General features: G+C 43.0%; 1 protein-coding gene across 2 annotated transcripts in view; it reads left to right on the plus strand.

The window, feature by feature from the left end:
• Window positions 1–11,431: 11,431 nt before the first annotated feature.
• Window positions 11,432–27,103, plus strand: part of uggt1 (UDP-glucose glycoprotein glucosyltransferase 1) — a 180,228-nt gene continuing 164,556 nt past the window's right edge. For both annotated transcript variants that reach the window (XM_059949051.1, XM_059949058.1), the window contains exons 1-6: window positions 11,432–11,549; window positions 16,155–16,293; window positions 19,929–20,011; window positions 24,153–24,283; window positions 24,379–24,491; window positions 26,859–27,033. In XM_059949051.1, coding sequence (XP_059805034.1) covers window positions 11,522–11,549; window positions 16,155–16,293; window positions 19,929–20,011; window positions 24,153–24,283; window positions 24,379–24,491; window positions 26,859–27,033 — 669 coding nt within the window. In that variant the 5' untranslated portion in view covers window positions 11,432–11,521. The remainder of the gene's footprint in view (window positions 11,550–16,154; window positions 16,294–19,928; window positions 20,012–24,152; window positions 24,284–24,378; window positions 24,492–26,858; window positions 27,034–27,103) is intronic.

Here is a 27,103-nt window from a genome sequence, read left to right on the forward strand (position 1 = left end):
CACTGCTTTTATCAGTTACTGAGCACTGAATGAAAGTAAAATTGAAGACTCCCACGAAAGTCTGGGCCTGCTGCATTCAAATCTAGTGATTGTGATCTTCACAATTAATCAAGATATGGCTTCTGTAATGCTATCAGAGATGACAAGAGAAAATACCAGTCCAAAATTGAGCTGCAGACTGCCGACAGTTATCGCAGGAATTACCTGCTGTAATGGGCTATAAAACAAAGTCAGGTAGCAACGCGAACAACATCACATCCCGTTTTGATGAACGCTTTGAGTTGAAGGAGACCGGTATGTCGCCACCCACCCTGATGGCTCCATTGCCCCTGAATCAGCAGTCACTATGGAGGATGTAAGCTCATTTTCTGGAGAGTGAACCAGTGGAAAGCAGCTGGCCCAGATGGTGTCCTTAGCCGTGTCTTTAGATCCAATGCAAATCAACCGGCAGGAGATTTGCTGACATTCCGGGCTTCCCCCTGCTTTAACTTCTTTGAGGTTCTCACCTGCTTTAAGAAGACCATTATCATTCTGATACTGAAGAAGAACAAGGTATTGTCCCTTAATTATTAGTGCCCTGTGTCTCTGACATCCGCCATCATAAGGTTCTCCAAGACGCTGATTATGGCACCCATTAACGCCAACCTCCCAGACAATCTAGATTCACTGCAATTTGCCCATTGTTGAAACAGGTCTGCAGTGGATGCCATCTCCCTGGCCCTACATTCATCTCTCTTGACCATCTGGACATTGAAGTCACCTACATTAGACCATTGTTTATTGAGTACAGCTCTGCCTTGAAAACTATAACTCCAAGCAAACTTATCATGATGCTCCGAGACCTGGGAGTCAACATATCCCTCTGCAATTGGATCCTTGCCTTCCTGATCAACAGACCACAAACTGTAAGGATGGGCGGCAACATCTCCACCATGATTATTCTAAACACTGGTGTTTCACAAGGCATCATCCTCAGCCCTGTACTCTACTCACTGTATACTCATAACTGTGTGGATTTGGCATGGTGTATTGACAATGATCTTTCCTCGATGTGAGCAAAACAAAAGAGCTGGTCATCGACTTCAGGAAAGGAGATGTTGCTCCTGTCTTCGTCAAGGGAGATGAGGTTGAGAGGGTTGAGAACTTAAAATTCCTAAGAGTGAGCATCAGTAATAGTGTGCCCTGGTCCAGCCATGTAGACTCCATGGCCAAGAAAGCTCACCAATATCTCTACTTCCTCAGGAAGCTAAAGAAATTTGACATGTCCTCTTTGATTATCGCCAATTTTTATTGACACAACATAGAAAGCATCCTATATGGATGTATCACGGCTTGATATGGCAATTGCTCTGCCCGTAATTGGAAGGATCTGCAGAGAGTTGTAGATACAGTTCAGTACATAACGAGGAACACTTCCACGGAGTCCGTCTATACTCCCTGCTGCCTCCATAAAGCAGTCTGCATAATCAAAGACCTTATCCACCCTGGACATGTTCTCCTTATCCACACCATCCCTTCAGGCAGAAGAAAAAAAATCTTGAAGGCACATCAGTCGGTCTCAAGGTCAGTTTCTACTCCATTGTTATATTGAATGGTTCAATAAGATGGATTCCTGACCTTATTTTCTATCTTGTGATGACGTGGCACCTTATTCACTACCAGCACTGGACTTTCTCTCTAGCTGTTACAGTTTATTCTCTTTTCTATTATTGTGTTAACTTGTACTTCCTCAATGCATTGTACAAAGTTCCAGCTCCAGCTTCAATTGCTTAATACAGTCTGTAAGGAGCGGTAGCCAGATGCAATTCCTGCAGGCATAGTCATCAGTGACACTGGACGACTCCTTGACATTCCACATTCTACAAGAGCAGCAAACCACTGTCCTGATTGCCATTCTCACTGCTCTACCTGTGCAATCATAAAGAATGTGAAGGAACTCACCAGAATCTTAGCGCAGTCTCAGCTCATGGGCTTGAGCTCTTCTCACCAAAGTTCCTTGAGCCAAAGCTTTCAGCTAGAAGAGGCAAGAGCCAGCAGCCTGGATGACCTCTGGATCATTCGGGAGAACAAGGGTTATTTGATAGACAGAAATTGCAGGGAGGCCTAGGTTACAGGAGGCAAGTAACTGGGTAACTATCAGGAGAGGGAAGGGAAATAGGCAGGCAGTGCAGAGCCCTGTGTGATTGTTCCCCTCAATAACTATTTTTGATACTGTTTGGGGGGCAAGCTAACAAGCGATGGTCATAGCAGCCAGGTCTCTGGCACTGCGACCGGCTCTGTTCAGACGGAAAGGCGGAAAAGAAGAATACAGTATTAGTAGTGGATTCAAGCAACGCACACAAAGTCCGGGAGGAACTCAACAGGTCAGGCAGCATCAAAGGGAAAAAGCACAGTCGACATTTCGGGATGAGAACCGAAACGGCAACTGTATTTTTTTCCATAGATGCAGCCCAGCCTACTGAGTTCCCCCAGCACTTTGTGTGTGTTGTTTGGATTTCCAGCATCTGCAGATTTTCTCTTGTCAGTGATAGTGGATTCACTGGTTAGGGAACCGACAGGAGATTCTGTTGATAGAATGTTGCCTCCCAGTTGCTAAGATAGAGCTGTCCCAAATTGAGGTGAGTCCACAGCATTCTTATGGGGGGGTGGGTGTAGAGGCAGGAAGAGCAGCCAGAAGTTGTGGTCCATGTTGATACCAATGACATAGGCAGGAAGGCGGACAAGGTCCTGCAAAGTGAGTTCAGGGAGTTAGGTGCTAAGTTAAAAGACAAGGCATCTGGGGTGTGATCTTAGGATTGATACCCATGCCTTGAGGTAAGAAATAGGAAGATAGAGCAGTTTAACACGTGGCTGAGCAGGTAGTGCTGGAGGGAGGGTTTCAGATATTTGCATAATTTAATTCTCTTACAGGGTGAATGGGACCTTAACAAACAGAAGGGTTTGCACTTGAACTGAAAGGGAACCAATATCTTTGTGGGAAAGTTTTTTTCTTGGTGTGGAAAAGCAATTTGGATTTCAGTTCGAAATGGAATTGGGTGCACATCAGCTCTGGCAGGGTTTGCAAGACATTACTTCCTAAAAGGTGAACCCTAGCATTATAAATGGCTGTGATACCTCACCCCCCCCCCCCCAGGTGAGCAAATACCTTTTATGCACACTTCGAAAGGAAGAATAAATGACACCTTTCTGAATCCCTGTAGCATCTGGTGATCCTGTGATCTCTGTCTGAGAGGCTGACATCAGAACATCACCACCTCCAAATCATATACTGTTCTGATTTGGAAGTGTATCACCATTTCCTCATTTTTGCTGGATCTTAAATTGCTGTTGTCCGTTATAGAGATTTCTTTACTAGGCGGACTAATTTCGTAGTTCAAGAAGGTAAATTAAAAGTAATTAATTCATGGTTATCAATTAATACTGGCCCAACTATAAATGTTTACATTCTGTGAATATATTAAAGAATGTATTACTGCTGGTGTTGTGAATCTGCTCACCAGACCTGATGTCAGTGGGTGTCAATGTTCAGAAAGTGTTCCAATCTGCCACATTTGATTGGCACAGTAATTCTCTTTCTCTCAAGCAAGAACAAAGGCAATAATTAAGTACTAGGACTTATCAGCCCATGAAACAAGCTACAAAAATCCCATCTGGTTAAATTGTCTATTTTTTTGGTATGTTTAAGTATCTATGCAAAACGCTACAGATATCTGTATCTTATGCTTATTCATCCATCATTGCTAAGTTTTGTATAAATCTAATTGCTCAAATCAGAATTAAACACAAATTATCAGTTGTGCATGAATAGAAGCAATAGGTTCTGCAAAGTAAATTTCAATTAGGAATGCAATTCGTTCATATCTCCCTTGATTTTCCAAGGAACAGCTTGATTCCTTTGTTCCAGTTTGGCCTTTTAAGTGCGATTAATAGGATATATTTTCATGACTGAATGCAGCAATTTATCTCCACAGTAATATTACCCAGTGAAAAGAGGTCAGAAGAGACCAAATTCTTCAAGTTCTTTGAAGAAATTGAATTTTAAATTAAACTCCTGCAATATGCTGTGTCTAAGTTTTCAAAAAGGCTTTCAACTGAGTTTTTTTATGGAACAACAGAGGTGAGCTCATAATTGTGGAGATTCGGGGCTTAATGTTAAAAGAAAATGGTTAGCCAAATTTCCATCGGTGGACTGAGATATTGTCTCAATATGGACTGCTTCATTTGCTGAGCAATTATAAATTGAACTAACTACTGTACAAAATCATCAGCAAAGATTCATTGTTCTGACTTTATGATGGAATGAAGGTAATTGATGAAGAAGTTGAACATGGTTGGCACCAGGACATTGCCCCGATGAGCTCCACTGTCCATAGTTACATTCCTACATGTGAAGTACAAGATTAAAAACTGTGCCTGTTGGCTTTGGTCTTATTTAAGCTCCTTGATGCCACTCTCTCCTCATCTCTGGAATTCAATCCTTAGATTTAGGCGAAAACCAGATTGTGATGAAGTATGGAGACCAGTGGTACCGGGGAGTCCTGACTCATTGGTTGTGATATTGTTTTGCTCTGTCCTATGTGTACAGATTTTGCTATTTAGCAAATGTACAGCTTCACTAGGCAGCTGCATCATCATTTTCGGCTATGTCTGGTTCTACCCTCTGCATGCACTGGACACTCATCGTATCAAGAATTACCTTTCGCTTGATTAAAATAGACCACAAGAGCATGGGATATAGGATTAGAATTAGGCCATTTGGCCCATCAATTCTGCTCAGCCATTTCATAATAGCTGATCCATTTTCCTTCTCGGTCCAAAGTGCCTGCCTTTTCCGCATATCATTTCATGCCCTGACTAATCAGCAATCTATCAACCTGTCTTAAATATACCCACACAACACACACAAAATGCCGGTGGAACACAGCAGGTAATATACCCAGTGACTTGGCCTCCGCAGCTGCCTGTGGCAGTGAATTCCACAGATTCACCACTCTCTGGTTAAGGAAATTCCTCCTCATCTCCATTCTAAAAGGATGCCCCTCTATTCTGAGGCTGTCTCCTCTGGTCCTAGACTCCCCCACCACAGGAAACATACTCTCCACATCCACTCTATCGATGCCATTCAACATTCAGTAGAGGTGAGGGAAATACCTGGTAATGTGATTCTAATGTTGTCGTTTGTCCACTGTGTGTAACGAATGTCAAGTGGATCTGTTTGATTTGCTCCGAGTCAATTTCATTTAGTATTTTTATAGTGTTACAGAACATGATGGAGATGCCCCTGGTATGAAGGAGGGGTTTTGTGTCCACTAGAGCAACGCAGTGGTTACTGATACTAGTGCAATTGTAGGTTTTCGCAAATAAAACAGTGAAGCGATTATGCTTAGTGAAACCCGTAACACATTTTATTGAACTACAAAAGGCATGCTAAAAGCTCTTAATGTAAAAATGTCATCACGTCAGACCAGCCTCTTAAAGGGAAACCCCAACTCAATGTGAATTAAGTACATTTCTCCCAATTACGTTACCCTACACCCCTCCCCCTCGAATTCACTAAAATCGACATTGTGAGCCTGCCTGAAGCTCAGATGAGCTGCCTGGCTCGGGTCCTGTGTTCCATGGGTGGAAGAGCAGCTGGCTCATCCAGGGGTGTGTTGACATGCTCGTGGTCATGTTGTGACATCAGGGGCATGGCGGCAGAATACTCCAAATTTTGGTGGGCCGACTTAAAGCGATCTACCAAAAAAAATTCAGGTTTACCCTTCTTATCTATGACAAAAGTCATTCCTTCCCGTTCCAAAGAGTGGAATGGGCCGTCACAAGGGAGCTGAAAGGGATGCTGGTCTGCATCATGGCAGACGAAAACAAGTGAGGTGGAATGTAAATCAATAGGAACCCGAGAGTGCTTTACACCATGATGGGAGTTAGGAATAGGTGCCAAGCAATTGAATTTACTGAGGAGGTGGAATGCCGTTGAGAGGCTGGCCATGGCATCACCTGGCACTCATAACAACTGCCCCTATACCAACTCAGCTGCAGATGACTTTAGGTCCTCCTTTGGAGCAGCTCAGAGTCCCAACAGGACCCACGGGAGATGACCCGTCGGTCAGGGAAGACCGGAGCAGCCTTTAAGGAGCGGTGAAACCTCTCGCATAGGCCATTGGACTGTGGGTGATATGCCATGGTGTGATGTAGCTGGGTTTCGGGCTTTTGCAGCCCTTAGGTCTGATGTGAATTGGGCACCACGGTCAGAGGGAGTATCAGATGGGGTGCCAAACCAAGCGACCGAAGTTCAGATGAATGCCCGAGCCACGTCTGTGGCCGTCATCAATGCTGGAGGGACGACCTCTGGCCATCTGGTTGTACAGTGCATTGTGGTAAAGTGGTGCGTGAAACTGCGGAGGGGGGTGCAGGGGAGGAGGACCAATAAGGTACACATTTACATGATCAAACCATCGCTCAGGGACCTCAGAAGGTGCCAATGAATTGAAATGAATTGACTTTATTATTTACATCCTTCACACACATGAGGAGTAAAAATCTTTGTTACGTCTCCATCTAAATGTGCCATGTGCAATCATAGCAATTTATGTTAAGACCATAAGACATAGGAGCAGAGTAAGCCATTTGGCCCATCGAGTCCCATTCAATCATGGGCTGATCCAATTCTTCCAGTCATCCCCACTCCCCTGCCTTCTCCCCATACCCTTTGATGCCCTGGCTAATCAAGAACCTATTTATCTCTGCCTTAAGTACACCCAATGACTTGGCCTCCACAGCCACTCGTGGAACAAATTCCACAGATCTGTCACCCTCTGACTGAAGTAATTTCTATGCATATGAGTTCTAAAAGGATGTCCTTCAATTCTGAAGTTGTGCCCTCTTGTCCTAGAATCCCCTACCATGGGAAATAACTTTGCCAAATCTAATCTGCTCAGGCCTTTTAACATTTGGAATGTTTCTATGAGATCACCCCTCATTCTCCTGAACTCCAGGGAATACAGTCCAAGATCTGCCAAATGTTCCTCGTATGGTAACCCTTTCATTCTGGAATTATTCTCGTGAATCTTCTATGAACCCTCTCCAATGTCAGTGTATCCTTTCTAAAATAAGGAGCCCAAAACTGAACACAATACTTCAAGTGTGGTCTCACAAATGCCTTATAGAGCCTCAACATCACATCCCTGCTCTTATATTCTGTACCTCTAGAAATGAATGCCAACATTGTATTCACATTCTTCACAACTGACTCAACCTGGAGGTTAACCTTTAGGGCGTTTTGCACAAGGACTCCCAAGACCATTTGCATTTCTGCATTTTGAATTCTCTCCCCATCTAAATAATAGTCTGCCCGTTTATTTCTTCCACCAAAGTGCATGACCATACACTTTCCAGCATTGTATTTCATTTGCCACTTCTTTGCCCATTCCCCTAAACTATCTAAGTCTCTCTGCAGGCTCTCTGTTTCCTCAACACTACCTGCTCCTCCACCTATCTTTGTATCATTGGCAAATTTAGCCACAAATCCATTAATAATTTATAATAAATAGAACAGTCAATGCCACATAGAAATACACTCAAATCAGTGTGAGTTTATCAATCTGATGGCCTGGTGGAAGAAGCTGTCCTGGAGCCTGCTGATCCTGGCTTTTATGCTGTAGTACCCGTTTCCCGGATGGTAGCAGCTAAAACAGTTTGTGGTTGGGGTGACTCGGGTCTCCAATGATTCTTCAGGCCCCTTTCTCACACCTGTCTTTGTAAGTGTCCTGAATAGTGGGAAGTTCACATCTACAGATATGCTGGGCTGCCCATACCACTCTGCAGAGTCCTGCGATTGAGGGAGGTACAGTTCCCATACCAGGCAGTGATGCAGCCAGTCAGGATGCTCTCAATCGTGCCCCTGTAGAAAGTTCTTAGAATTTGGGGGGCCATACCAAACTTCCTCAACCGTCTGAGGTGAGAGAGGCGCTGTCATGCCTTTCTCATCACACAGCCGGTATGTACCGACCACGTGAGATCCTCGGTGATGTTTTTGCAGAGGAGCTTAAAACTGTTCACCCTCTCAACCCCAGATCCATTGATGTCAATAGGGGTTAGCCTGTCTCCATTCCTCCTGTAGTCCACAACCAGCTCCTTTGTTCTTGCGACATTGAGGGAGAGGTTGTTTTCTTGACCCCACTGTGTCAGGGTGATGACCTCTTCTCTGTAGGCTGCCTCGTTATTATTTGAGATTAGGCCAATCTGTATAGTGTCATCAGCAAATTTAGTTAGCAGATTGGAGCTGTGGGTGGCGACTCAGTCATGGGTATACAGCGAGTAAAGTGGGGGGGGGGGGCCTAGGACACAGCCCTGAGGGGCACCTGTATTGAGAGTCAGAGGGGTGGAGGTGAAGGAGCCCACTCTCACCACTTAACTTTAGATGGGAGGGGTTTTGCACTTCCTGCAGAGAAAGTCAATGGTTGGTAACCCAAGTTGGCATTCAGCGGGGTTAATAATCAACCCATGTTGGCTTAAGCACTCAGAAAGTGTGCGGAGATGAGACACGCGTTCGGATGTGGATGCAGTGGCAACAAGTATGCCATTCAGGTAAACAGAAAGGTAATCTAAATCTTTTAATACAGAGTTCAACAGCCATTGGGAAATCTGCTGCATTTTTCAGCCCAAATGCATGTGCAGGAACTCAAAGAGGCCAAGTGTTATTGGATGGGTGGGACCGGGTAACAATCAGAGGTGATGGCCTCGGTAACCACCACATGAGTGGCAACCACCGTCGGACTTGGGAACCATATGGAGGGGTGAAGCCCAGGGGATATTCCACTGGAGCACAATGCCAATTCCTTCTGAGTCAGCAAACTCAGCCTTAGCAGTTGCCAGCTTTTCTGGATCCAGTCTACGCACACAGGAATGGACTGGCGGGCCAGTTGTGGGAATGTGGTGCTTGACCCCATGTTTTGTGACTGTACTGGAGAAAGTGAGCTTGTTGAAGTCTGGGAATTCGCCCAGCAGCAAAGTAAACTCACACGTGGTGATGCACACATTCGACAGAGTTGTTGTGGGGAGCAGGGTAATGACCCAAAATCCTTGACAGCCACAAGCCGGCAGTTGCTAAAACTAACGGTCCTTGGGCACATAGGAAATCTGCACTGAGCAGAGGTCCAGCTACCTTAGCCAGGACGAAGTCCCACACGTAATGTTGCCCTAAATGTAACGTCGTGCACTGAAGCAGAGTGTCACCTCATGTCCTGTCAGTCTGGATTCTGCTGCCGTTGGTGACCTCCAGCAAGGTTTTGTTACTCTTTGCCTTCTCATCAATAGGCAATGCCTGTATGTTCCCCTCTATGACTCTGCTGAATGTGTGCATCACCACGTGTGAGCTTACTCAGCTGCTGGCAATGCTCACTTGAGCACCCGTGTCACACAGGAAGCTGCGTCCTGAAAGCGTGTTCGTAATGAGCGCCCAGGGTGGTCACAGACCTCTGATGTCCCGATGCGCTGGCACTGTTGAAGCTGCAAGGCGGTTGGCATTTCATAGAGCTCATACCAAAGATGGTGTAGTAAAAACGCAGACCCAGCATAGTCTGTTTCATGTGCTTATGTTGGGAGCCATTGCTGGCCGGGTTTATTGAGGCAGGGAAAGAAGGAGGAATGATGCATCTCTGCCTGGCTACGTATAGACTATCAGCCATTTCAGCAAGCTCCTGAGAGTCCTTCACGGGTGCATTGTGAGGGCTATGCAAATGTGCTCAGACATTTGCTGCATGAAAAGTTCTTTAAAAATAAAACAAGGATGGTGATTTCCCAGGAGAGACAGCATGTGGTCCATTATCTCCGACGGTTTAGCATCACTGGGGCTGGGCAAGCACAGGAACTGTTTGGTGTGCTCAGACTCTGATAGTCCAAAAAGGTGAGGTTTCAGCAATTGGTATTTATCATGTTCATGCGAGGGTTCAAGCAGACTCACCTTTCTTGCAGCCGCTGAGCGACACTACCACATAAAATAATATTGTCGTCGGTGGTGATTTCTCACAGCTTGAATTGGGCCTCGGCTTGTACAAACCAAGCAATGGAATTTTACTGGTCTGGTATGACGATGTAAAAATCATGTCAAAACTCCGGCAGTTTTAAAGTGATTGCATTGGCTGAAATGTTCAATAACTCCAGAATCGTCCTTGAGCATCGGGGTCACCAACGTAGGCTTTCTCAAATAAAATAACGTGAGGTGTTTTATGTTTTTAAAAAATGTAAATACTCATTTATTGTACTCCAAAAATCAAACATGTAGTGCAGTACCAGAACTTCACAAAATTTCTTACATGAAAAAATGTGTTTTCTTATGTGACTATGTTCATTTTTCCCCTTTCTCACTATACTAAAGGTGCATGGATATTTTTGTACCTTGGCTCCAGAGGAATGCACTCTCCTTTGGCAGTGTGGTTTGAGTGACAATTAAACTTGATTTGACTTTTACATCATCACGTCAGACCAGCCTCTTAAAGTGAACCCTAACTCAATGTCAGTGGTTGTGAATTATGTACATCTCCATCAATTACATCATCCTGTACTACTAAAATTAGCTGGATTTCTGAAGCAACATATTTGGTATTTCATTACTCCTATATTTCATTAGAAGTCTGAGGAGATTTGGTTTGTCACCTGTTTAAAACACTTGAAAACTTCTACAAATGTACAATGGAGAGCGTTCTGACTTGCTGCATCACTGCTTGGATGTGTTACTGCACAGGATCGATAGAAGCTACAGAAACATGTAAACTTAGTCAGCTCCATCACAGGTACTAACCTCCAAAGTATCCAAGACATCTTCAAAGAGCGGTGCCTGAGAAAGGCAGCATCCATTTATAAGGACCTTCATCACCCTTTTCTCATTGTTACTGTTGGGAAGGAGCTACAAAAGTCTGAAGGCACACACTCTGTGATTCAGGAACAGCTTCTTCCCCTCTGCCATACGATTTCTAAATAGGCATTGAACTGGTGATCACTACCTCACATTATTATTATAATAATCATTATTTGTTTTTGTATTATTTTTAATTTAACTATTCAATATACATATATACTTTCTTATTGTGTATTGCATTGTACTGCTGCTGCCACGTTAACAAGTTTCATATGTGCTGGTGATATTAGACCTGATTCTGGTATTTGATATGAACACTAACTCTGAACTTTGCCTGGTCTTGTTTGACTTCAGGTTTGCAGCATCTGCAGTATTTTATTGCGGCCACGCCCCCTCCCCGATGCAATGGTGCCGGGAGCCCAATAGGGAGCGATACACTGCGCCCCAGCTTCCCAAGGTCCTTCAGATAGTAGTTGTCCTATGCAGCCGCCGGAAGTTGTATCATTTAAATCACAAATGACTAACCATAAATAGTAGAAGAAATGACAATGAAATTTCTGTAACTGCCGGGTCTTTGCCAGGATGATAAAGCGATTGTTTGTTATTTGATTGGGCATGAGTACGTGAGCCTTCGGGGTCCTGGGCGGGTCGCAGTGGACACCTAAGATGGCGGCGCTCTGGCTCGCCGGCTCTGGTGAGTAAAGAGACGGGACAGAGGCGACTCCCACCGTTCGATGGCTAGGGCTGCGGTAGCCTGTGGACGGGTGAATGGCGGTGCTATTCCGCCGTGGTAGGCAGGTGACCGGATCGCCTTAATGCTTAATCTTGGCTTCCATATCCTGACACTGCCGTGTGCTTGCTGACTGTTAACCGCAGCCGCGCCTGTCAGTAGCGCCGAGGTGCTAGACAGTGGTATTTTATCGGTAGATTGTGTACGCGCCGTGTCTGTCTGTTCGGGGCGGTGGTGGTGTCGAGAGAGGAGCAACTTTTCCAGGTGGTAGTGATTGGCAATGAATCTAACCACTCGGGGAGCTCACTTCGTTAGAGTCTTGGGTTTCGGCCAATCAGTGGCAGAGGGGCGTGTCCCATTTTCTGAGTCCGGGACGCGGCGGTGGTGGTGACACGCTGACGGTGGTGATTGGAGCAGCCCGCCAGCGCCGGGTGTGAGAGGAAGTGCCTGGTGTTTGTCTTAGGATCTGTGCCTGCATGGGCTGTTGGTACTGCATTTGCATGCGGTAATACTTCCTGTGTTGGCACCCTATTAAGATCATGTGCGTACTGGAATCCCAAGCAGAATTGTGGAACAGAGTCCATGCCAGTACCCAAACCATGATGCTGTGTACTGACACATACTCCCTCTGCTTTCATTACCACAGTATTTGGTGCCCATTGCTGCAAATGCAGTGCTGTTACTTTCTACATGAATTGAAAGGTTTTTGTCACAGTCCCTTGTCATGTTTCCTTCTTCACTACTCAACCATAGTACAAGGCTGTGCTTACACAGCACTTGTGCTCCTTTGCTATTATTAGTTAAATTGTATGCTATGTTTGTAGCTGTAACCACGCACACTGCTGTGTTGATGAACTTGCATCCAAAGCATGGACTGGCACTCAAGATTGTTTATTGACTGCAGTTATTCCTTTAATATTCTAGGAAAACTGATTGCTAAACTCTTGGCACTTGAGAGTTAATGTCTTACTCTGCAGCGAGATCCTTGACTTCAACACCTCTGTCATGATTATTTTAAACACTGGTGCACTAGGTTGCATGCTCAACCCCTGCTCTACCCCCTGTATGCTCATGACTGTGTGGCCAGACTCTGCTCCAGCTCTAAATCCATTTTCAGGTGTGCAGATAGCCTCACTGTAATAAGCTGCATTTTGGATGATGAATGGAGACATATGCTGTCATGACAACCTTTCCCTCATTGCCAACAACCAAAAAGAGCTGGACTTATTTCCACTTGGCATGATTAACTTATTATTAAATTATTTATGGTTTTTATATTGCTATATTTCTACACTATTCTTGGTTGGCACGGCTGTAACGAAACCCAATTTCCCTCGGGATCAATAAAGTATGTCTGTCTGTCTGTCTGTTTGTCTGTCATTGACTTCAGTTGAGAGCTTCAATAGCTTCTGCGCTAATCATATTATGTCACAGCCAAGAAAGCTAATCATCACCTCTACTTCCTCAGGAGGCTAAATAAATTTGGCATGTCCTGTTAATTTACCAATTTTTATTGTTGCACTATAGAAAGCATTTTATCTGGATGCATAATAGCCTGATATGGCAACTGTTCTGCACATACCTGTAAATAATAGAGTTGTGGACACTGCTCAGCACATAGCAGGAAACAGCCTCTCCTCTATGGACTCTGTCCATAATTCTCACTGCCTCAATAAAGCAGCCAGCCATCCCAGACATTTTCTTTTCTCCCCCTCCCATCAAGTAGAAGATAGAAAAGCCTGAAAGCTTCTTGTTGTTCAGTCGAGTGTGACTCTTTGTGAGCTCATGGACTCCTGCACGCTAAACTTTCTTGTTGGAAACTCTCTCTCTGAGATCCCCCAAGGTCATACACATTGAAAGTATGTACCACCAGAGAAAACAGTGAGACAGCAGGTGGTGTGTTTTTTAATTGCCAACTGCTGTCTCAATGCAGAGAGAGAGGCTGTTGGTCCTCATGACGGGGTCTTGGAGAAACAATGTGGTAGCTTGTAACTTTGGAACAGTTGCTGGTCTCTGCTCTTGTTGTTGCAGGAGTGATCTCTTTCCCTCGCTGTAGAGAGAGAGAGAGACCGGTGCTGGTTTGTGGACTGTAGTTTTGATCGACTCTGAGGGGCTTTTTGCTGCTATTTACATGAGGGTGGGGTTGGTGTTTTTGCTGGCATGAGTTGGATTCGATGTTTTTGCTGCCGTTTGCACAAGGGAGAGTTTGGGATGCTTCAGTGTTTCTATCATCCATACTGTGGGGTTTCTTGTTTTGTGGATCACTGTGAAGTATATGAATTTCAAGTTGCATACTGTATACATTCTCTGACATTAAATGAACCTTTTGTGTTTCTTGAAACAGTTTGTGGTCTCTCTACAGATTTGATCCTCTAAATCCCTTGGGCTGTTGGCTGGTCTGTAATATAGCCCCATTAACATCCTGTGCTTTCTATGGTGCATTGATATGAATTGTTGAGAGTTGACGGGAGCATGCCTAATTTCTTTAGCCTCTGGAGGAAGTAGAGGCATTGTTGAGCCTTTTGGCTGTGGCATCAATATGATTGGACCAGTATAGGCTATCGGTGAAGTTCACTCTGAGCACCTTGAAGCTCCCAATCCTCTCGACCTGAGCGCCATTGATGTGAATAGGAACACGTGCTCCACGCCCATTCCCAAAGTTGATATTAAGCTCTCTTACTTTGCTGACTTTGAGTGAATGGTTGTTGTCATGATATCATGTTTCTAAGCTCTCTATCTTCTTCCTGTATTTGAGACGCAGCCAAGTACAGTGGTATCAACTACAAACTTGTAGATGTAATTAGAGCACAATCTGGCCACACAGTTGTAAGGCAATAGAGAGACAGAGGATGCAGCCTTGTGGGGCACCAATGTTGAACATAATTGTGGTGGAAGTGTTGCTGCCTATCCTTACTCATTATGATCAGTAAGTTGAGGATCCACTTGCAAAGGGAGGTGTTGAATCCCAAGTCCAGCAGTTTGGAGATAAGTTTGTTCGGAGCTGCTTAAATAACAGTAAATATGCATGAATAATTTCAAACAAATTTATATGTTACAAATTGCCTATGTTCCTTAGAAACAACTTTCTTGTGCATCCCCTTTAGCTGTCTTTTTGATCCATCTCTGATGATGGATGCTGCTTTCCTACAACAACATTTCATGTAGATAAGCTCAATAGTGGGGAGGGCTTTAACCGTGATGTACTGAGCCAAATCCACGACCTTTTGTAGATTTTCCATTCAAGGTCATTGGTGTTTCCTTACCGGGTCATGATGCAGCCAGTCAATATACTCTCTATGGTACATCTATAGAAGTTTGTCAAAGTTTTAGATGTTACACCAAATCACTGTAGACTCTTCAGGAAGTAGAGGCATTGCTGTGCTTTCTTTGTAATTGTACGTGTTTTTGCTTTGTTGCTTCTGTGCACTGGAGTCCTGGTGGATCAGTATGGGTGGTAAAGACTGATAATCTGCCCAAAAAAAAATCGGCATTTGTTTTATCAAACAATGATTGTTGGTCTTTCCTTTGACTCACCTGGGCACTGGTTCCCATGCTCCTTTGCGACTCTTTGTGAGCCAGTCCTATCACTTGTTCAACTCACCAGGCTCTGATTCCTATCTTCCTTTTGTATCTTCAATTCAAACTACCCTGGTTCACTGGGAATAGTACTATGTACAATCTAAGAAAAGAAAATTTAAAATGTGTCGCATAACATCTAGTAGTCAGGAAATGTTACTAGCCCTGAGTGTGCCAGATGATCAGAATGTGACTTGCACAATGTGAGGGTTTTAAGGAATCAACAATTAAGATTAAGTACACATTGCTCAAGAGTGGTCATATTCCATTTCATGCTTGAATTAGATTTAATTTGAGCCATGTTGATGTTGACAATTCTTGATTGTATTTATTAATTTTAGTTTTAATCAATTTTACTGCAGATTGTTTAGAGTCTCTTAACTCTAATAATTATTTTATACAGGAGGCAGAAGTATGTCAAGATTATGAGGGGTGTTTTTCCTAGGGCAGGGAGTCTACAAATGACCTATGTTTCTTAGAAACTATTTTCTTGTCCATTCCCCTTGGCTGTCTTTAACCATCTCTGATGATGGATGCAAAATACACAAAATGCTGGTGGACCGCAGCAGGCCAGGCAGCATCTATAGGAAGAAGTACAGTTGACGTTTTGGGCCGAGACCCTTTGTCAGGAATAACTGAAAGGGAAAACATCTGATGATGGATGTTGCTTTCCACGACGGCATTTTATGTAGATGTGCTCAATGGTGGGGTGTATAAGTTTCATACACATCGGGTAGTAAATACCTGTAACAGCCTGCCAAAGTTGGTGGTGGAGATGGATTAAATTACAGCGTTGAAAGGTAATTGGACAGGTATTTGGATATGAGATAATTAGTGTTGTTTGTCATCATGGATGGCATGGGCAAAATACACCAAAAGAGCCCATTTCAATGCTCTATATTTCTATGATTCAGTGATTTGATGAGTGGGGTAGGAAGATTAGTTTAAGTAGACCAGAAACTGATAACTTCTAATCTTTTGTGCTTCATACAGCTAAAAACAACAACTCCAGGATTCTTGCAACAGTAGCTCTGGTATGTGTATTCTTCTTGGTTGTGAATGCTGACTCGAAGGCAGTGACAACAACGCTAACTACCAAGTGGCCATCTACACCATTGTTACTGGAAGCAAGGTAATTCCACTGCCTACGCAGTGCCCATGGGACTGGTAATTCATATGTATTATTTATTTTTGTCTACATGAGGTTTTGTTGCCATTCCCAATGTGAACATGATATAGCAGCTAGTCAGTGAGTATTTGATGCTGAGAAAAGAGATTGTGCTTTCATAAAGAGTTACAACATCATTATGAGTGTTAGTGATAGAATGAATTTGTGATTTCTATAACACAAGAGATTCTGCAGATGCTGGAACTCCAGAGTAACAAACAAAATGCTTGAGGAACTCAGTATCAATAAACTGTTAATGTTTTGGGCCGAGACCCTTCATCAGAGCAGGAAAGTTCAAAAAAAATTTATTATTCAGGCACATATATGTCACCATATACTACTCTCAAATCAATTTAAGTTTATTTGTCACTGAAACCATACCTGGATACAGTTGAGTAGACTGGGGCCAAGGTACAAAACCATACATGCACATTCAAAATAGAAGGAAGGAAAGAAAAGAATATAGTCACGTAAGAAAAGTCATTTTTAGACCAAGACCCTGAGCGACAAGTTCCACAAATTGATGGTTCCTGTCAGTCAAGCCTGTAATTCCAGCATTCACAGTAAACACAATGGAATCAATGCAAAACTTCACAGAAAAGGACAGACAGTCAATGTGTAAAAAAGAACAAACTGCAAATATGAAAAAAAGAAATATAAATAATAAACATAAAGACAGAATGATATGAAGAGTCTTTAAAAGTGAGTCCATAGATTGTGGGAACAGTTCAGTGATGGGGCAAGTGAAATTGGGTGAAGTTATCCCCTTTGGTTCTGGAGCCTGATAGTTGAGGGGTAACAACTGCTCCTGAACCTGGTGGTGTGGATCTTGAGGCTCCTGTCCCTTGGCAGTGGTGAGAAGAAAACATGGTCTGGACATTGGGAGTCGTTGATGATTGATATTGCTTTCCTGTAACAGCACTCATAGAACATAGAAAACCCACAGCACAGTACAGGCCCTTTGGCCCACAAAGTTGTGTTGAACATGGCCCTACCTTAGAAATTACTAGGCTGACCTATAGCCCTCTATTTTACTAAGCTCCATGTACCTATCTAAAAGTATCTTAAAAGATCCTATCAGATCTGCCTCCAATACCATTGTCGGCAGCCCATTCCACGCACTCACCACTCTCTGAATGAAAAACTTACCTCTGACATCTCCTCTGTATCTACTCCCTAGCATCTTAAACCTGTGTCCTCTTGTGGCAACCATTTCCACCCTGGGCAAAGGCCTTTGACTATCCACATGATCAATGCCTCTCATCATCTTATACACCTTTATCAGGTCACCTCTCATCCTCCTTGTAGATGTGCTCAATGGATGGGAGGCTTTAACAGTGATGGACTGGGTTGTACCTACTACTTCTTGTAGACTTTTCTGTTCAAGGATCATTGGTGTTTCCATACCAGTCCGTGATGCAAGCAGACAGTATACCCTCCACCACACATCTATAGAAGTTCATTAGAATTTTAGATTTCATGCTGAATCTTCGCAAACTTCTAAGAAAGTAGAGGTACTGCTGTGCTTTCTTTATAATGGCACTTAGATGCTAAACCCAGGACAGATCCTCTAAAATGATAATATCGAAGAGTTTAACATTGTTAACGTTCTCTATCTCTGATCCCCTGATGAGAACAGGCTCATGGGCCTCCAGTTTCCTCTTCCTGTATTCTTGATGACATTGATTGAGGTTGTTGTGGTACCATTCAATCTCCCTTCTAAAGGAAGGGGGGAAAAAGCCAGAATAAGAGGGTGAGGGAGAGGAAGGAGTATAAACTGGCAGGTGGGGATGGAAGGTTGAGTATTAGTTTCTACAATTAGTTCTAGGATTGACCAACATATTTCAATTCAGTTCTACAACTAGCCATGCTATGATCTTTGAGGAGAAAGGAAAAGGAGTTTGGTAGTTTGCAGAGCTTCGTCACAGTGTTACTTATTTTCTACGTTAGCCAACGTTTGTTCGTTCCTTTGGTGTCATAGAAACAGAGTCTCACTTATCTTGATTTTGAGCCAGAAGTCACTATAATATAAACAAGGAACAGGATTTATTTCACAATTTTGTTAGATACCTTTTTCTTTATTCTGAATTTTGGTGTTGCACTTTGTGTTCTATATCTAAAGCATCCACTTGTGTTAGAATGTTCTTCCTGCATTTCAGTTCTGTATTCAGCACTATTGACCCACAGACCTTGGTAACCAACTTTTACTCCTCAGTCCAAGTAGAACAGTGTGCAACTGGGTGTTAGACTTCCGCACCAACAGCCCTCAGATAGTCTGAATGCACCACCGCTCCCCCTTCTCCATCATTCTCAACATGGGTGCCCCCCAGGGCTGTGTGCTGAGCCCACTTCTGTACACTATGCTCACCCACTACTGCATGGTCAAACTTCCGAGTAATCATGTTGTCAAGTTCGCCGATTCACTAACAATGATGAGACAGCCAATTGAGAGGAAGTGGAAGAGCTCAAGGTGTGATGCCAGGCTTCATCAGTGTTAACAACAGAAAGGAGATGGTTGTCAATTTCAGGAGAACTTGTACCACTCACACCCTGCTTTACATCAGCGGCAACAGTAGTGAAAACCGTGAGTAGCTTCAAACTTCTGGGATTGCACAATTCACACAACCTTTCATAGTCCCAGAACACATCCTACATAATCAAGAAAGTTTACCAATGCCTCTACTTTCTAAGGAAGCTGGACTGTGCACATCAGTACTCATGACCTTCAACAAATGCACAATAGAGAGCATCTTAATGTACTGCCACACTGCATGGCATAGAAACTGCACTGCGCGAACTGGAGGCGCCATGACAGGTCGTCAAAACCGTCCAACGTATCATCGGCACCAGCCTACTTGTCATCAAGGACATATATACAGAAAGATGCCAGAGAAAGGCTAGTATCACAATGGATATTACTCATCCTGCTCATGGACTGTTTTTCCCACTCGCATCAGTGAGGGGGTGAGGTAGCATCCATGTCAGGATCACCAGACTCAAAAACAGTTACTTTCCTCAAGCAGTAAGGCTGATCAACACTTCTAACCCACTCCACCACCTCTACTTTATAATTTCCTATCAGAGTCACCTTACGTACAGAATCTCCTGTACCCAGCATCATTTCATGTACATACAATTAATTTATTTATGTTATATTATGTATTAATATTTATTATGTTTTTTATTTTAATGTGTTTTTTTCAGAGCTGCATCAGATCCAAAGTAACGTTTATTTCATTCCTCTCTTGAGTACTGTAGATGGCATTAAACAATCTTGAATCATTGTTTTGTGACTTTGCTGGTTATTCTTTAGGTAGTCAAACTTTGTAGAGTCTTCATCTAATTAGATGAATAGTAATGCATTGATGTAATTTTGGTGCATTATCTCAGTCACAGTCTGAAGTGTGTGCAAGCAACCAGAATAGATGAGGTGCTCTAACTTCAGCAAGCTGTAGTTGTGAATTTTGGATAATGATAGAAAAATAGCTAAGTAGCAAGATCTTTTCTTGTATTTTCTATGTAATTTGCTCTTAACTGTACAATAATGACTTCATTGAAGAACTGTGTACATTGTAGAATAATTGTTGTTTCTCTTGCAGTGAATTTTTGGCTGAGGAAAGCAAAGCTAAATTCTGGGATTTTGTGGATGCTGCTCAAGAAGTCCATCAAGAGGATGATGAAGGTAAAAGTTCCCGAGTTGTATACCAATTCAATTTGATGCGATTGGTTGTCCCTTTCACACAAATTCATATCTCATGTAGAACCCAGGGTTACAAAGTGGGAAGAAACACACTAGCCTGTTTAATCATTTAATAGCGTCTTGGTTTTGTGTTCCGCCTTAACTTTGCCATGAAGTCTCTTGACTTTTATGTAGCTATGTAGTGTACCAGATTATTTAGTACATGCTTACACAGTAAGAGTAAGTGAATAAAATTTATACGCTTAGTGGCTGCTTTATTAGGCATCTCTTGTACCTAACAAAGTGGCCACTGAGTGTATACTTCTGCTGTTCTGCTGCTGTATGTAGCCCATCCACTTCAAGTTTCTATGTGTTGTGCATTCAAAGATGCTCTTCTGCACACTACTGCTGTCACACATGGTTATTTGACATTTGAACCAGTTTGGCTATTTTCTTCTGACCTCTATCATTAAAGTATTTTTGCCCACAGAACTGCTGCTCACTGGATGACTTTTTTTTCATGCCATTTTCTGTAAACTAGAAACTTATGTGTGAAAATCCCAGGAGCTCAGCAGTTTCTGAGATATTCAAACCACTTTCTCTTAGCACCAACAATCATTCCACGGACAAAGTCACTTAGATCACATTTCTTCCATATACTGATGTTTGGTCTGAACATGGTCTTCACCATGTCTGCATGCTTTTATGCATTGAGTTGCTGCCATGTGATTGGCTGATTTGCATTAACAAGGAGTTGTACCTAATAAAGTGGCCTCAGAGTGTATGTGCTGGACATTAGGGACCCAGGACAGGTAAACTGTATGTTAATGCCAAAAATTTAAAGCCACTGACTCCCTCTCCTGCTGATTCCCCCAATGTATGCTTAGCGCATATTCACCCTCCTTTCACTTCTTGAAGTCAACAATCAACTCTAGTTCTGCTAACATTGTGCAAAAGATTATTTCTGCATCACTACTCAACAAGGTATCTACCTTGCTCTGGTAACAGTCATCACCACCTGTGGTTCAGCCAACAGTATTAGTGGCATTGACAATATTGCCGATGGCATTGGAGCTGGGCTTATGCACACAGTCTTCTGTATAGAGAGTGGAGCAGGGAGCTATGCAGATAGCCTTGAGGTGCATCTGCATTGATGGTCAGTGAGGAGATGTTCTTACCAGTCCTCTGCCGGTGAAGAAGTTGAGTATCCAGTTGCAGAGGGAGACACAGAGGCCCAGGACTTGAAGCTTGATGATGAGTTTGGATGGGATGATTGTGCTGAATGATAAGATGTTGCCAATGAACATTAGCCTGATATGAGTTCCCAAGTTTAAAAAAAAATAGTTTTGCAGTGTGACAGAACTTTACCACGTCCATCAGCCACTCAAATAAAGTGAAGTAAAAATTTTAAAATTCATGTAAAAGTAGTTCATTTGTTTGCCCATAATTTAAAGATCAGCTAGAAGCTACTCTTTGTTAACCATACTTATTGGATACTTCTTGATAATGGATCCTACTGTTGCCAACTGTGGTTCCTACGACCCTATGTGCCTTCAGACTGTGAATTACATAGCCTCTATCTCTGACCTTGGCCACCTCCATCTCCAGCCTGAGACCTTTCCCACTGCCACTGGGTCCCTGGGCTCCCCTGCATCCATCACTACTTCCAAACACTGGGTTGCCAGGCTCCCCCATCAGCTCTTGGATCTTCAGAGCTTCGATCTTTCACCCACCCAACCTTCTCTTAACACCCCAACCCTCCCTCCTCCTCTGATGCCACCAACTCTCTAACCCCCCTCTGATCTCTGCCATGTCTTCAGTATTCCCTCTGACCTTCCCCGCTGTGAGGTGGAACATTCTGTCCTAGGCAAGGGCCTAGCTTTTGTCCCCTTTCACCCACACCTCAGTGAGTTCTGCGCATTCCACTACATAAAGCCCACCCCACCACGATGACCACTTCTCCCATCTTTAACCCTCCTCTTCTTGGACACCCTGCTCTAGTTTTCTCTCTGCTCTGGATCTTTTCATCTCTACTTGCTGATGAGACATCAACAGGCTTGACTTAAGCACTTTTCTCTCCTCTTTGAACCTTACCTCTTCACACTGCCCTCCACTCCCTCTGTGCCAATCCCAACCTCAGACCTGTAGACAAGGGGGGTGCTGTTGTACTCTGGCATACTAACCTCCACTTTGCTGAGATCAGGCAGTATCTCTCAGATACCTTCTCTTAATTATCCCTTGAAAAGGACCCCAGTCAGGACCATCAGGACATTGCCTCCAGCATCATCACAAACCTCATCAACTCTGGACATCTATCCACTGCCACCAATTTCATAGCTCCCTTACACTGTATTGTTCATTTCTACCTCTTGCACACCTGACTGACCAAGTAGATCTGTTGTTACTGCCTGCTCCTGCCCCACTGAGCTCATGTACGCATACTTCAACTCCATTTTGTTCCCCTTGGTTCAGTCCCCTCCCACCTACATCTGCGAATCTTCATATGCTCTTGATCTCCTCAACAACTTTCTATTCCCTGACCCTGATCCCTTCAGTTTCAGCATGGATGTCCAGCCCCTGTACATTTCTAACCCCATCAAGAAAACCTTAACAGTCTCCACTTCTTGCTCAATAACAGACCCAACCAGTTCCCCTCCATCACCATCCTTCTCCATCTGGTGGAATTGCTCCATTTGTCCCTCCCCACTAATCTTCTGGCACATCCCTGTGGGCGAAAGAAGTGCTATACTTGGTCATTAACTTCCTCCCTTACCTACATTCAGGGTCCCATACAGTTCTTCCAGTTGAAGCAGCACTCACCTGCGAATCTGTTGGGGTCACCCTACTGTATCTGATGCAGCTTCTTCAACATTGGTGAGATCTGACATAGAATGCGGGACCACTTTGTCAAACACCTTCGCCCCATCTGCAAAATGCAGTATTTCCCAGTGACGAAGCATTTTAATTCCAATCCCCATTCCCATTTCAACATGTCAGCCCATGGCCTTCTCTTCTCCCATGATGAGACCACTCTCAGGTTGGAGGAGCAACACCTCATATTTCGTGTAGGTAGCTTACAACTTGATGGCATGAACATTGATTTCTCCAACTTCCAGTAGTGTTTTGCCGTCTCCCTTCCCTCTTCTTCAATTCCCCACTCTGGCTCCTTTTTTGCCTTTTCTCTTCACTTGCCTATCATCTCACCCCTAGTGCCTCTCCTCTCCTTTCTCCCACAGTCCACTCTCCTCTGCTATCAGATCACTTCTTCTCCAGCCCTTTACCTTTCCCACCTATCACCAGCCAGCCTATACTACTTCCTTCCCCCAGTCTTCTTATTCTGGAATCTTCCCTTCCTTTCCAGTCCTGAGGAAGGGTTTCAGCCTGAAATATTGACTGTTTGTTCCTCTCCGTAGATGCTGCCTGACCTGCTGAGTTCCTCCAGCATTTTATGTGTGTTGCTCTGATTTCCAGCATCTGCAGAATCTCTTCCGTCCTTGTTAACTATGTTAATCTCGTGAGACACTCATCCTAGATTTGCGCTGTAGTGTGTACTGAATTTGTCGGCACCTGAAATGTACTATTATTAGATTCATTAACTTGGATAAAAATAGGAGAAGTGAGAGAAATTATATTTATCTGCTTGTTTGAAACTTGTTGCTGTAAAGACTAGTTTTGCTATCCCTCTTTTCCCTTATGAAGAAACTGATGAGCTGCTTTCTTGACCTGCTGCAAACTTTCTTGTGAAGCTGTTCCCACTGATATTGGATGGGGATAGGTTTGTATCAAGCACCAGTGAAGAAACAGATATATTTCCAAGGCAGGATGATGTTCAGCATGAACATGAAGAGCCTGCAGTTGATGTTATTTCCATGTGCCTCTGCCTTTGTCCTTCTTGTGGTAGAGGTTATTGTAATTCTGTTGGGCAGCTGTGCAGTAACAGTGAATGATAATACATGCGTTGAGTCTGGGAGAAAATGTTGTCAGGCTTGTCCATCTGTCTGTTCTCAGTGGTCAGATAAAATTAAATATTACCCAGGAGTCTATAATCTTTCCAGGAAGGAAGGTGAGTTGGCGTGTATATTTAGACTGGTAAGGACCAATTAAAAAATATTTGAAGCATTGTAATTATTTTTTTACATGGCAGGAACCGATATTTCGTATTACAACCACATTCTGCAGAAAGCTGGTGAGTTTTTGACTCCTGTACAGGCCAATCTTCTGAAGTTTGCCTTATCCCTTCGGGCTTATTCGGCCATTGTTCAGATGTTTCAGCAGGTGAGTCGACTATTTTTGTGTCTTACATAATCAATGGAAGTGAGTACGGTATTTGTTTTTTTTATTGATATAATTGATACAAACTCTTTGAATAGATTGCGGCAGAGGAGCCCCCTCCAGAAAACTGTTCTGCTTTTATAAATGTGCACGGGGAGAAGATCTGCAGTCCTGACAAGTTGGAGGCTGTTCTTCAGAATGCCCTGGAGAGGTAAACGAAAACAAAGCACACCGTGACACTGAAAAATATCAATTATAAAGTGTTTCTGAAATTGTGGACAAGTCAAATTCAAAATAATTTATAATTTATGATTTGTTATAAGTGGGCTTTGGCATGGGTACAGTGCAAAACAAGTTCAATATGTTTTGTTGATAATAGTACTTCAGCTGCAGAGCTTGGTTTCAAATTGACAGATATCCAAAACCAAGGCTCCAATAACTGTTAATATGATCAATTAATGACTTGGATTGAGAACACACCTCAATGATGTTAATCAGTATCTTGTCAAAAGCAAAGCATTATTATATGCTGTTCACATTTGTGGGGATTTTTCTGCTTTTTCATTTTTCAAGAGGTGTGATCTGTGGACCAGTGCTCCTGGTTCACAGGCCAGGGCCTGATCAACCCTGGCTGGTTCACCTGGGTGAGAGTGTCTGATGTTGCAAGATCCAAAACACCCGATGACCCCACGTTACACCAGTGATGATGTGTCCCAGCACATCCTAGGGTGTATCTCAGCATCATGACAATCTAGGGATGTTACAATGTACTTGGAGTATTGTTAATTTGAGATTGAGCTCTTGTGAGTTGCACCAGTTGATAACCTCCAAGACCTGGATTGTTATTTGTTTTTGGATGATCTGATTGTCTCACAGTTTAAAATGTTAAGTGCAATTTTTATAGCAGAATACAATAAATTGGTGGAATTGGCACATAATTTATTAAATAAATGTTCAAGAAATTTTGTTACATTGGTACAATGAAGAAATTGAAAGAGCATAAGTTTCTTAAAGGTCAAGTCAAACCTGTGCTTCTCAATAGTGTACATTTTGTGTAACTTGGCATAACAACACTATGAGTCTGATATTTTGATGAATACAGTGAATTCCAGTTAATTGGGTCATTGCTTATTTGGAACAGCTCTTAAAGAACAAAAACAAATCGAGAAACTAGCTGGGATTCCCTTTGGTTATTTAGGATAGTATGGCAGTTAATTGGGGCAGGAGACTGCTGCCAAACATTTTCTAATGGGCATCAGTTGTGTGCATGTTATGTGGCCATTAGATGCTACATTCTGCTTTGAGCGACCACCTTTATGCAGCATCAGTTGCGCTTGTGTTTAAAAAGCGATATTTTTTTTCACTGATAGTTGATAAGAGATAAACAGTAAGACAGTTCAGGACTATTTTGCTCATTGCATTCAGACTTGGAAATGCCTGAACCGGCTGGGAGTGAAAAGAAAACTATTTCACTACTTCAGCAAGTTAAGAACTATGAAGAAGTTGATGACGAATTTGAAGGTATTGACAATCATCCCAAGTGTTACCTTAGGTCCACACCAGATACTCAGCTCTCACCTGTAGCTGTTTGCACATGACAGTGACTACTCCCTGCTGCAGTGCTTCAGCTGGCAGGCTAAACCAGATGTGGGTAGCCAACGGGGCTCATACTCTGGTGAGATAGGGACATGCCTGTCTTAGCATGCGGTCAGATCTGGCAGACTGGGCAGATGAGATCTACAGAGAGATCCAAGGGCCAGAAAGGCAGTTTTGCAACACTGCATGGAGAGCAAAGGGCATGACAAGGCACAGAAGAAGTCAAGGTCATCCACTGCAACCAGGGAAGACCCCAGATGTGATCTCTACTCATCCCACCGGACATGGACTTCTGAGACTGAGAGAGTGGAACTGTCCCACTGCTACGGCTTTTCCACTTTAAAAACTCTTCCACACAGGTTTCCTGTCATCAGATGTGACAGGCAGTCACTAGTAGTATTGGTAGTGTCCTAATTTGTTCTTCTGTGTTTCATTTAAGTACTTTTGTTACTCAGTTAAACAGTAGTTTGTCTTTTTTAAAATACCATTTTAACTATTTGCATGAAACTTTAGCTAAATGGGGCAGCTGCTTAATTGGGGCACGGTTTCAGTTGCTCATCCTTTACAATATAATTGGTCTGGTTGATGCATACATCTGTATTTAACTTGTTTGTTTATGTGGTTCATTTAGATTCTGGCTACTATATTTTTTCCTACTCTTAGAAGATGCTATGTAGTAACAAAGGAATATAAATTTATTCCTGTTTTGGAAGTACATCAGTATGCTTGGCAAGTTCCGTATTTCAGCTAGATATACAGCTGTCTAGACTTCATTGGTGCTAAATATTCAAATTTGGGCAGTTTCTTTATGGGAAAGTGCTCTCTTTTGTGACTGAATAGTACAGACGAGGACAGAAACAGGAATTATGAAATTTGGAATTGAAATTTACCAAATAATTGCCTTCAAGGAGGATTATTTTGCATAATTTTACATAGAACCTTTTAGATCTTATTAATTCTGATTTTTGTCTTTAATTATTAGACCTGGCCCTTATTTGTTTAAAGTGGATCATATTAAGGCACCTTTAAGAAATGAACTTCCATTTGTGATTCTCTACGGTGAGATTGGTACCGAAGAGTTTTCCAGGTTCCACAAGCTTCTCTGCTCCAAATCAGATGAGGGAAGGGTCAACTACGTACTCCGGCATTATGTTGCTGTAAGACAAGCTGCTTTGTAATCAAGCTTATTCCCAAGTTCTTTGTTTACTGTTATTAATTTTCTGATAT

This window comes from Hypanus sabinus, chromosome 2, assembly GCF_030144855.1.
Source record: "Hypanus sabinus isolate sHypSab1 chromosome 2, sHypSab1.hap1, whole genome shotgun sequence".
Classification (NCBI taxonomy): domain Eukaryota; kingdom Metazoa; phylum Chordata; class Chondrichthyes; order Myliobatiformes; family Dasyatidae; genus Hypanus; species Hypanus sabinus.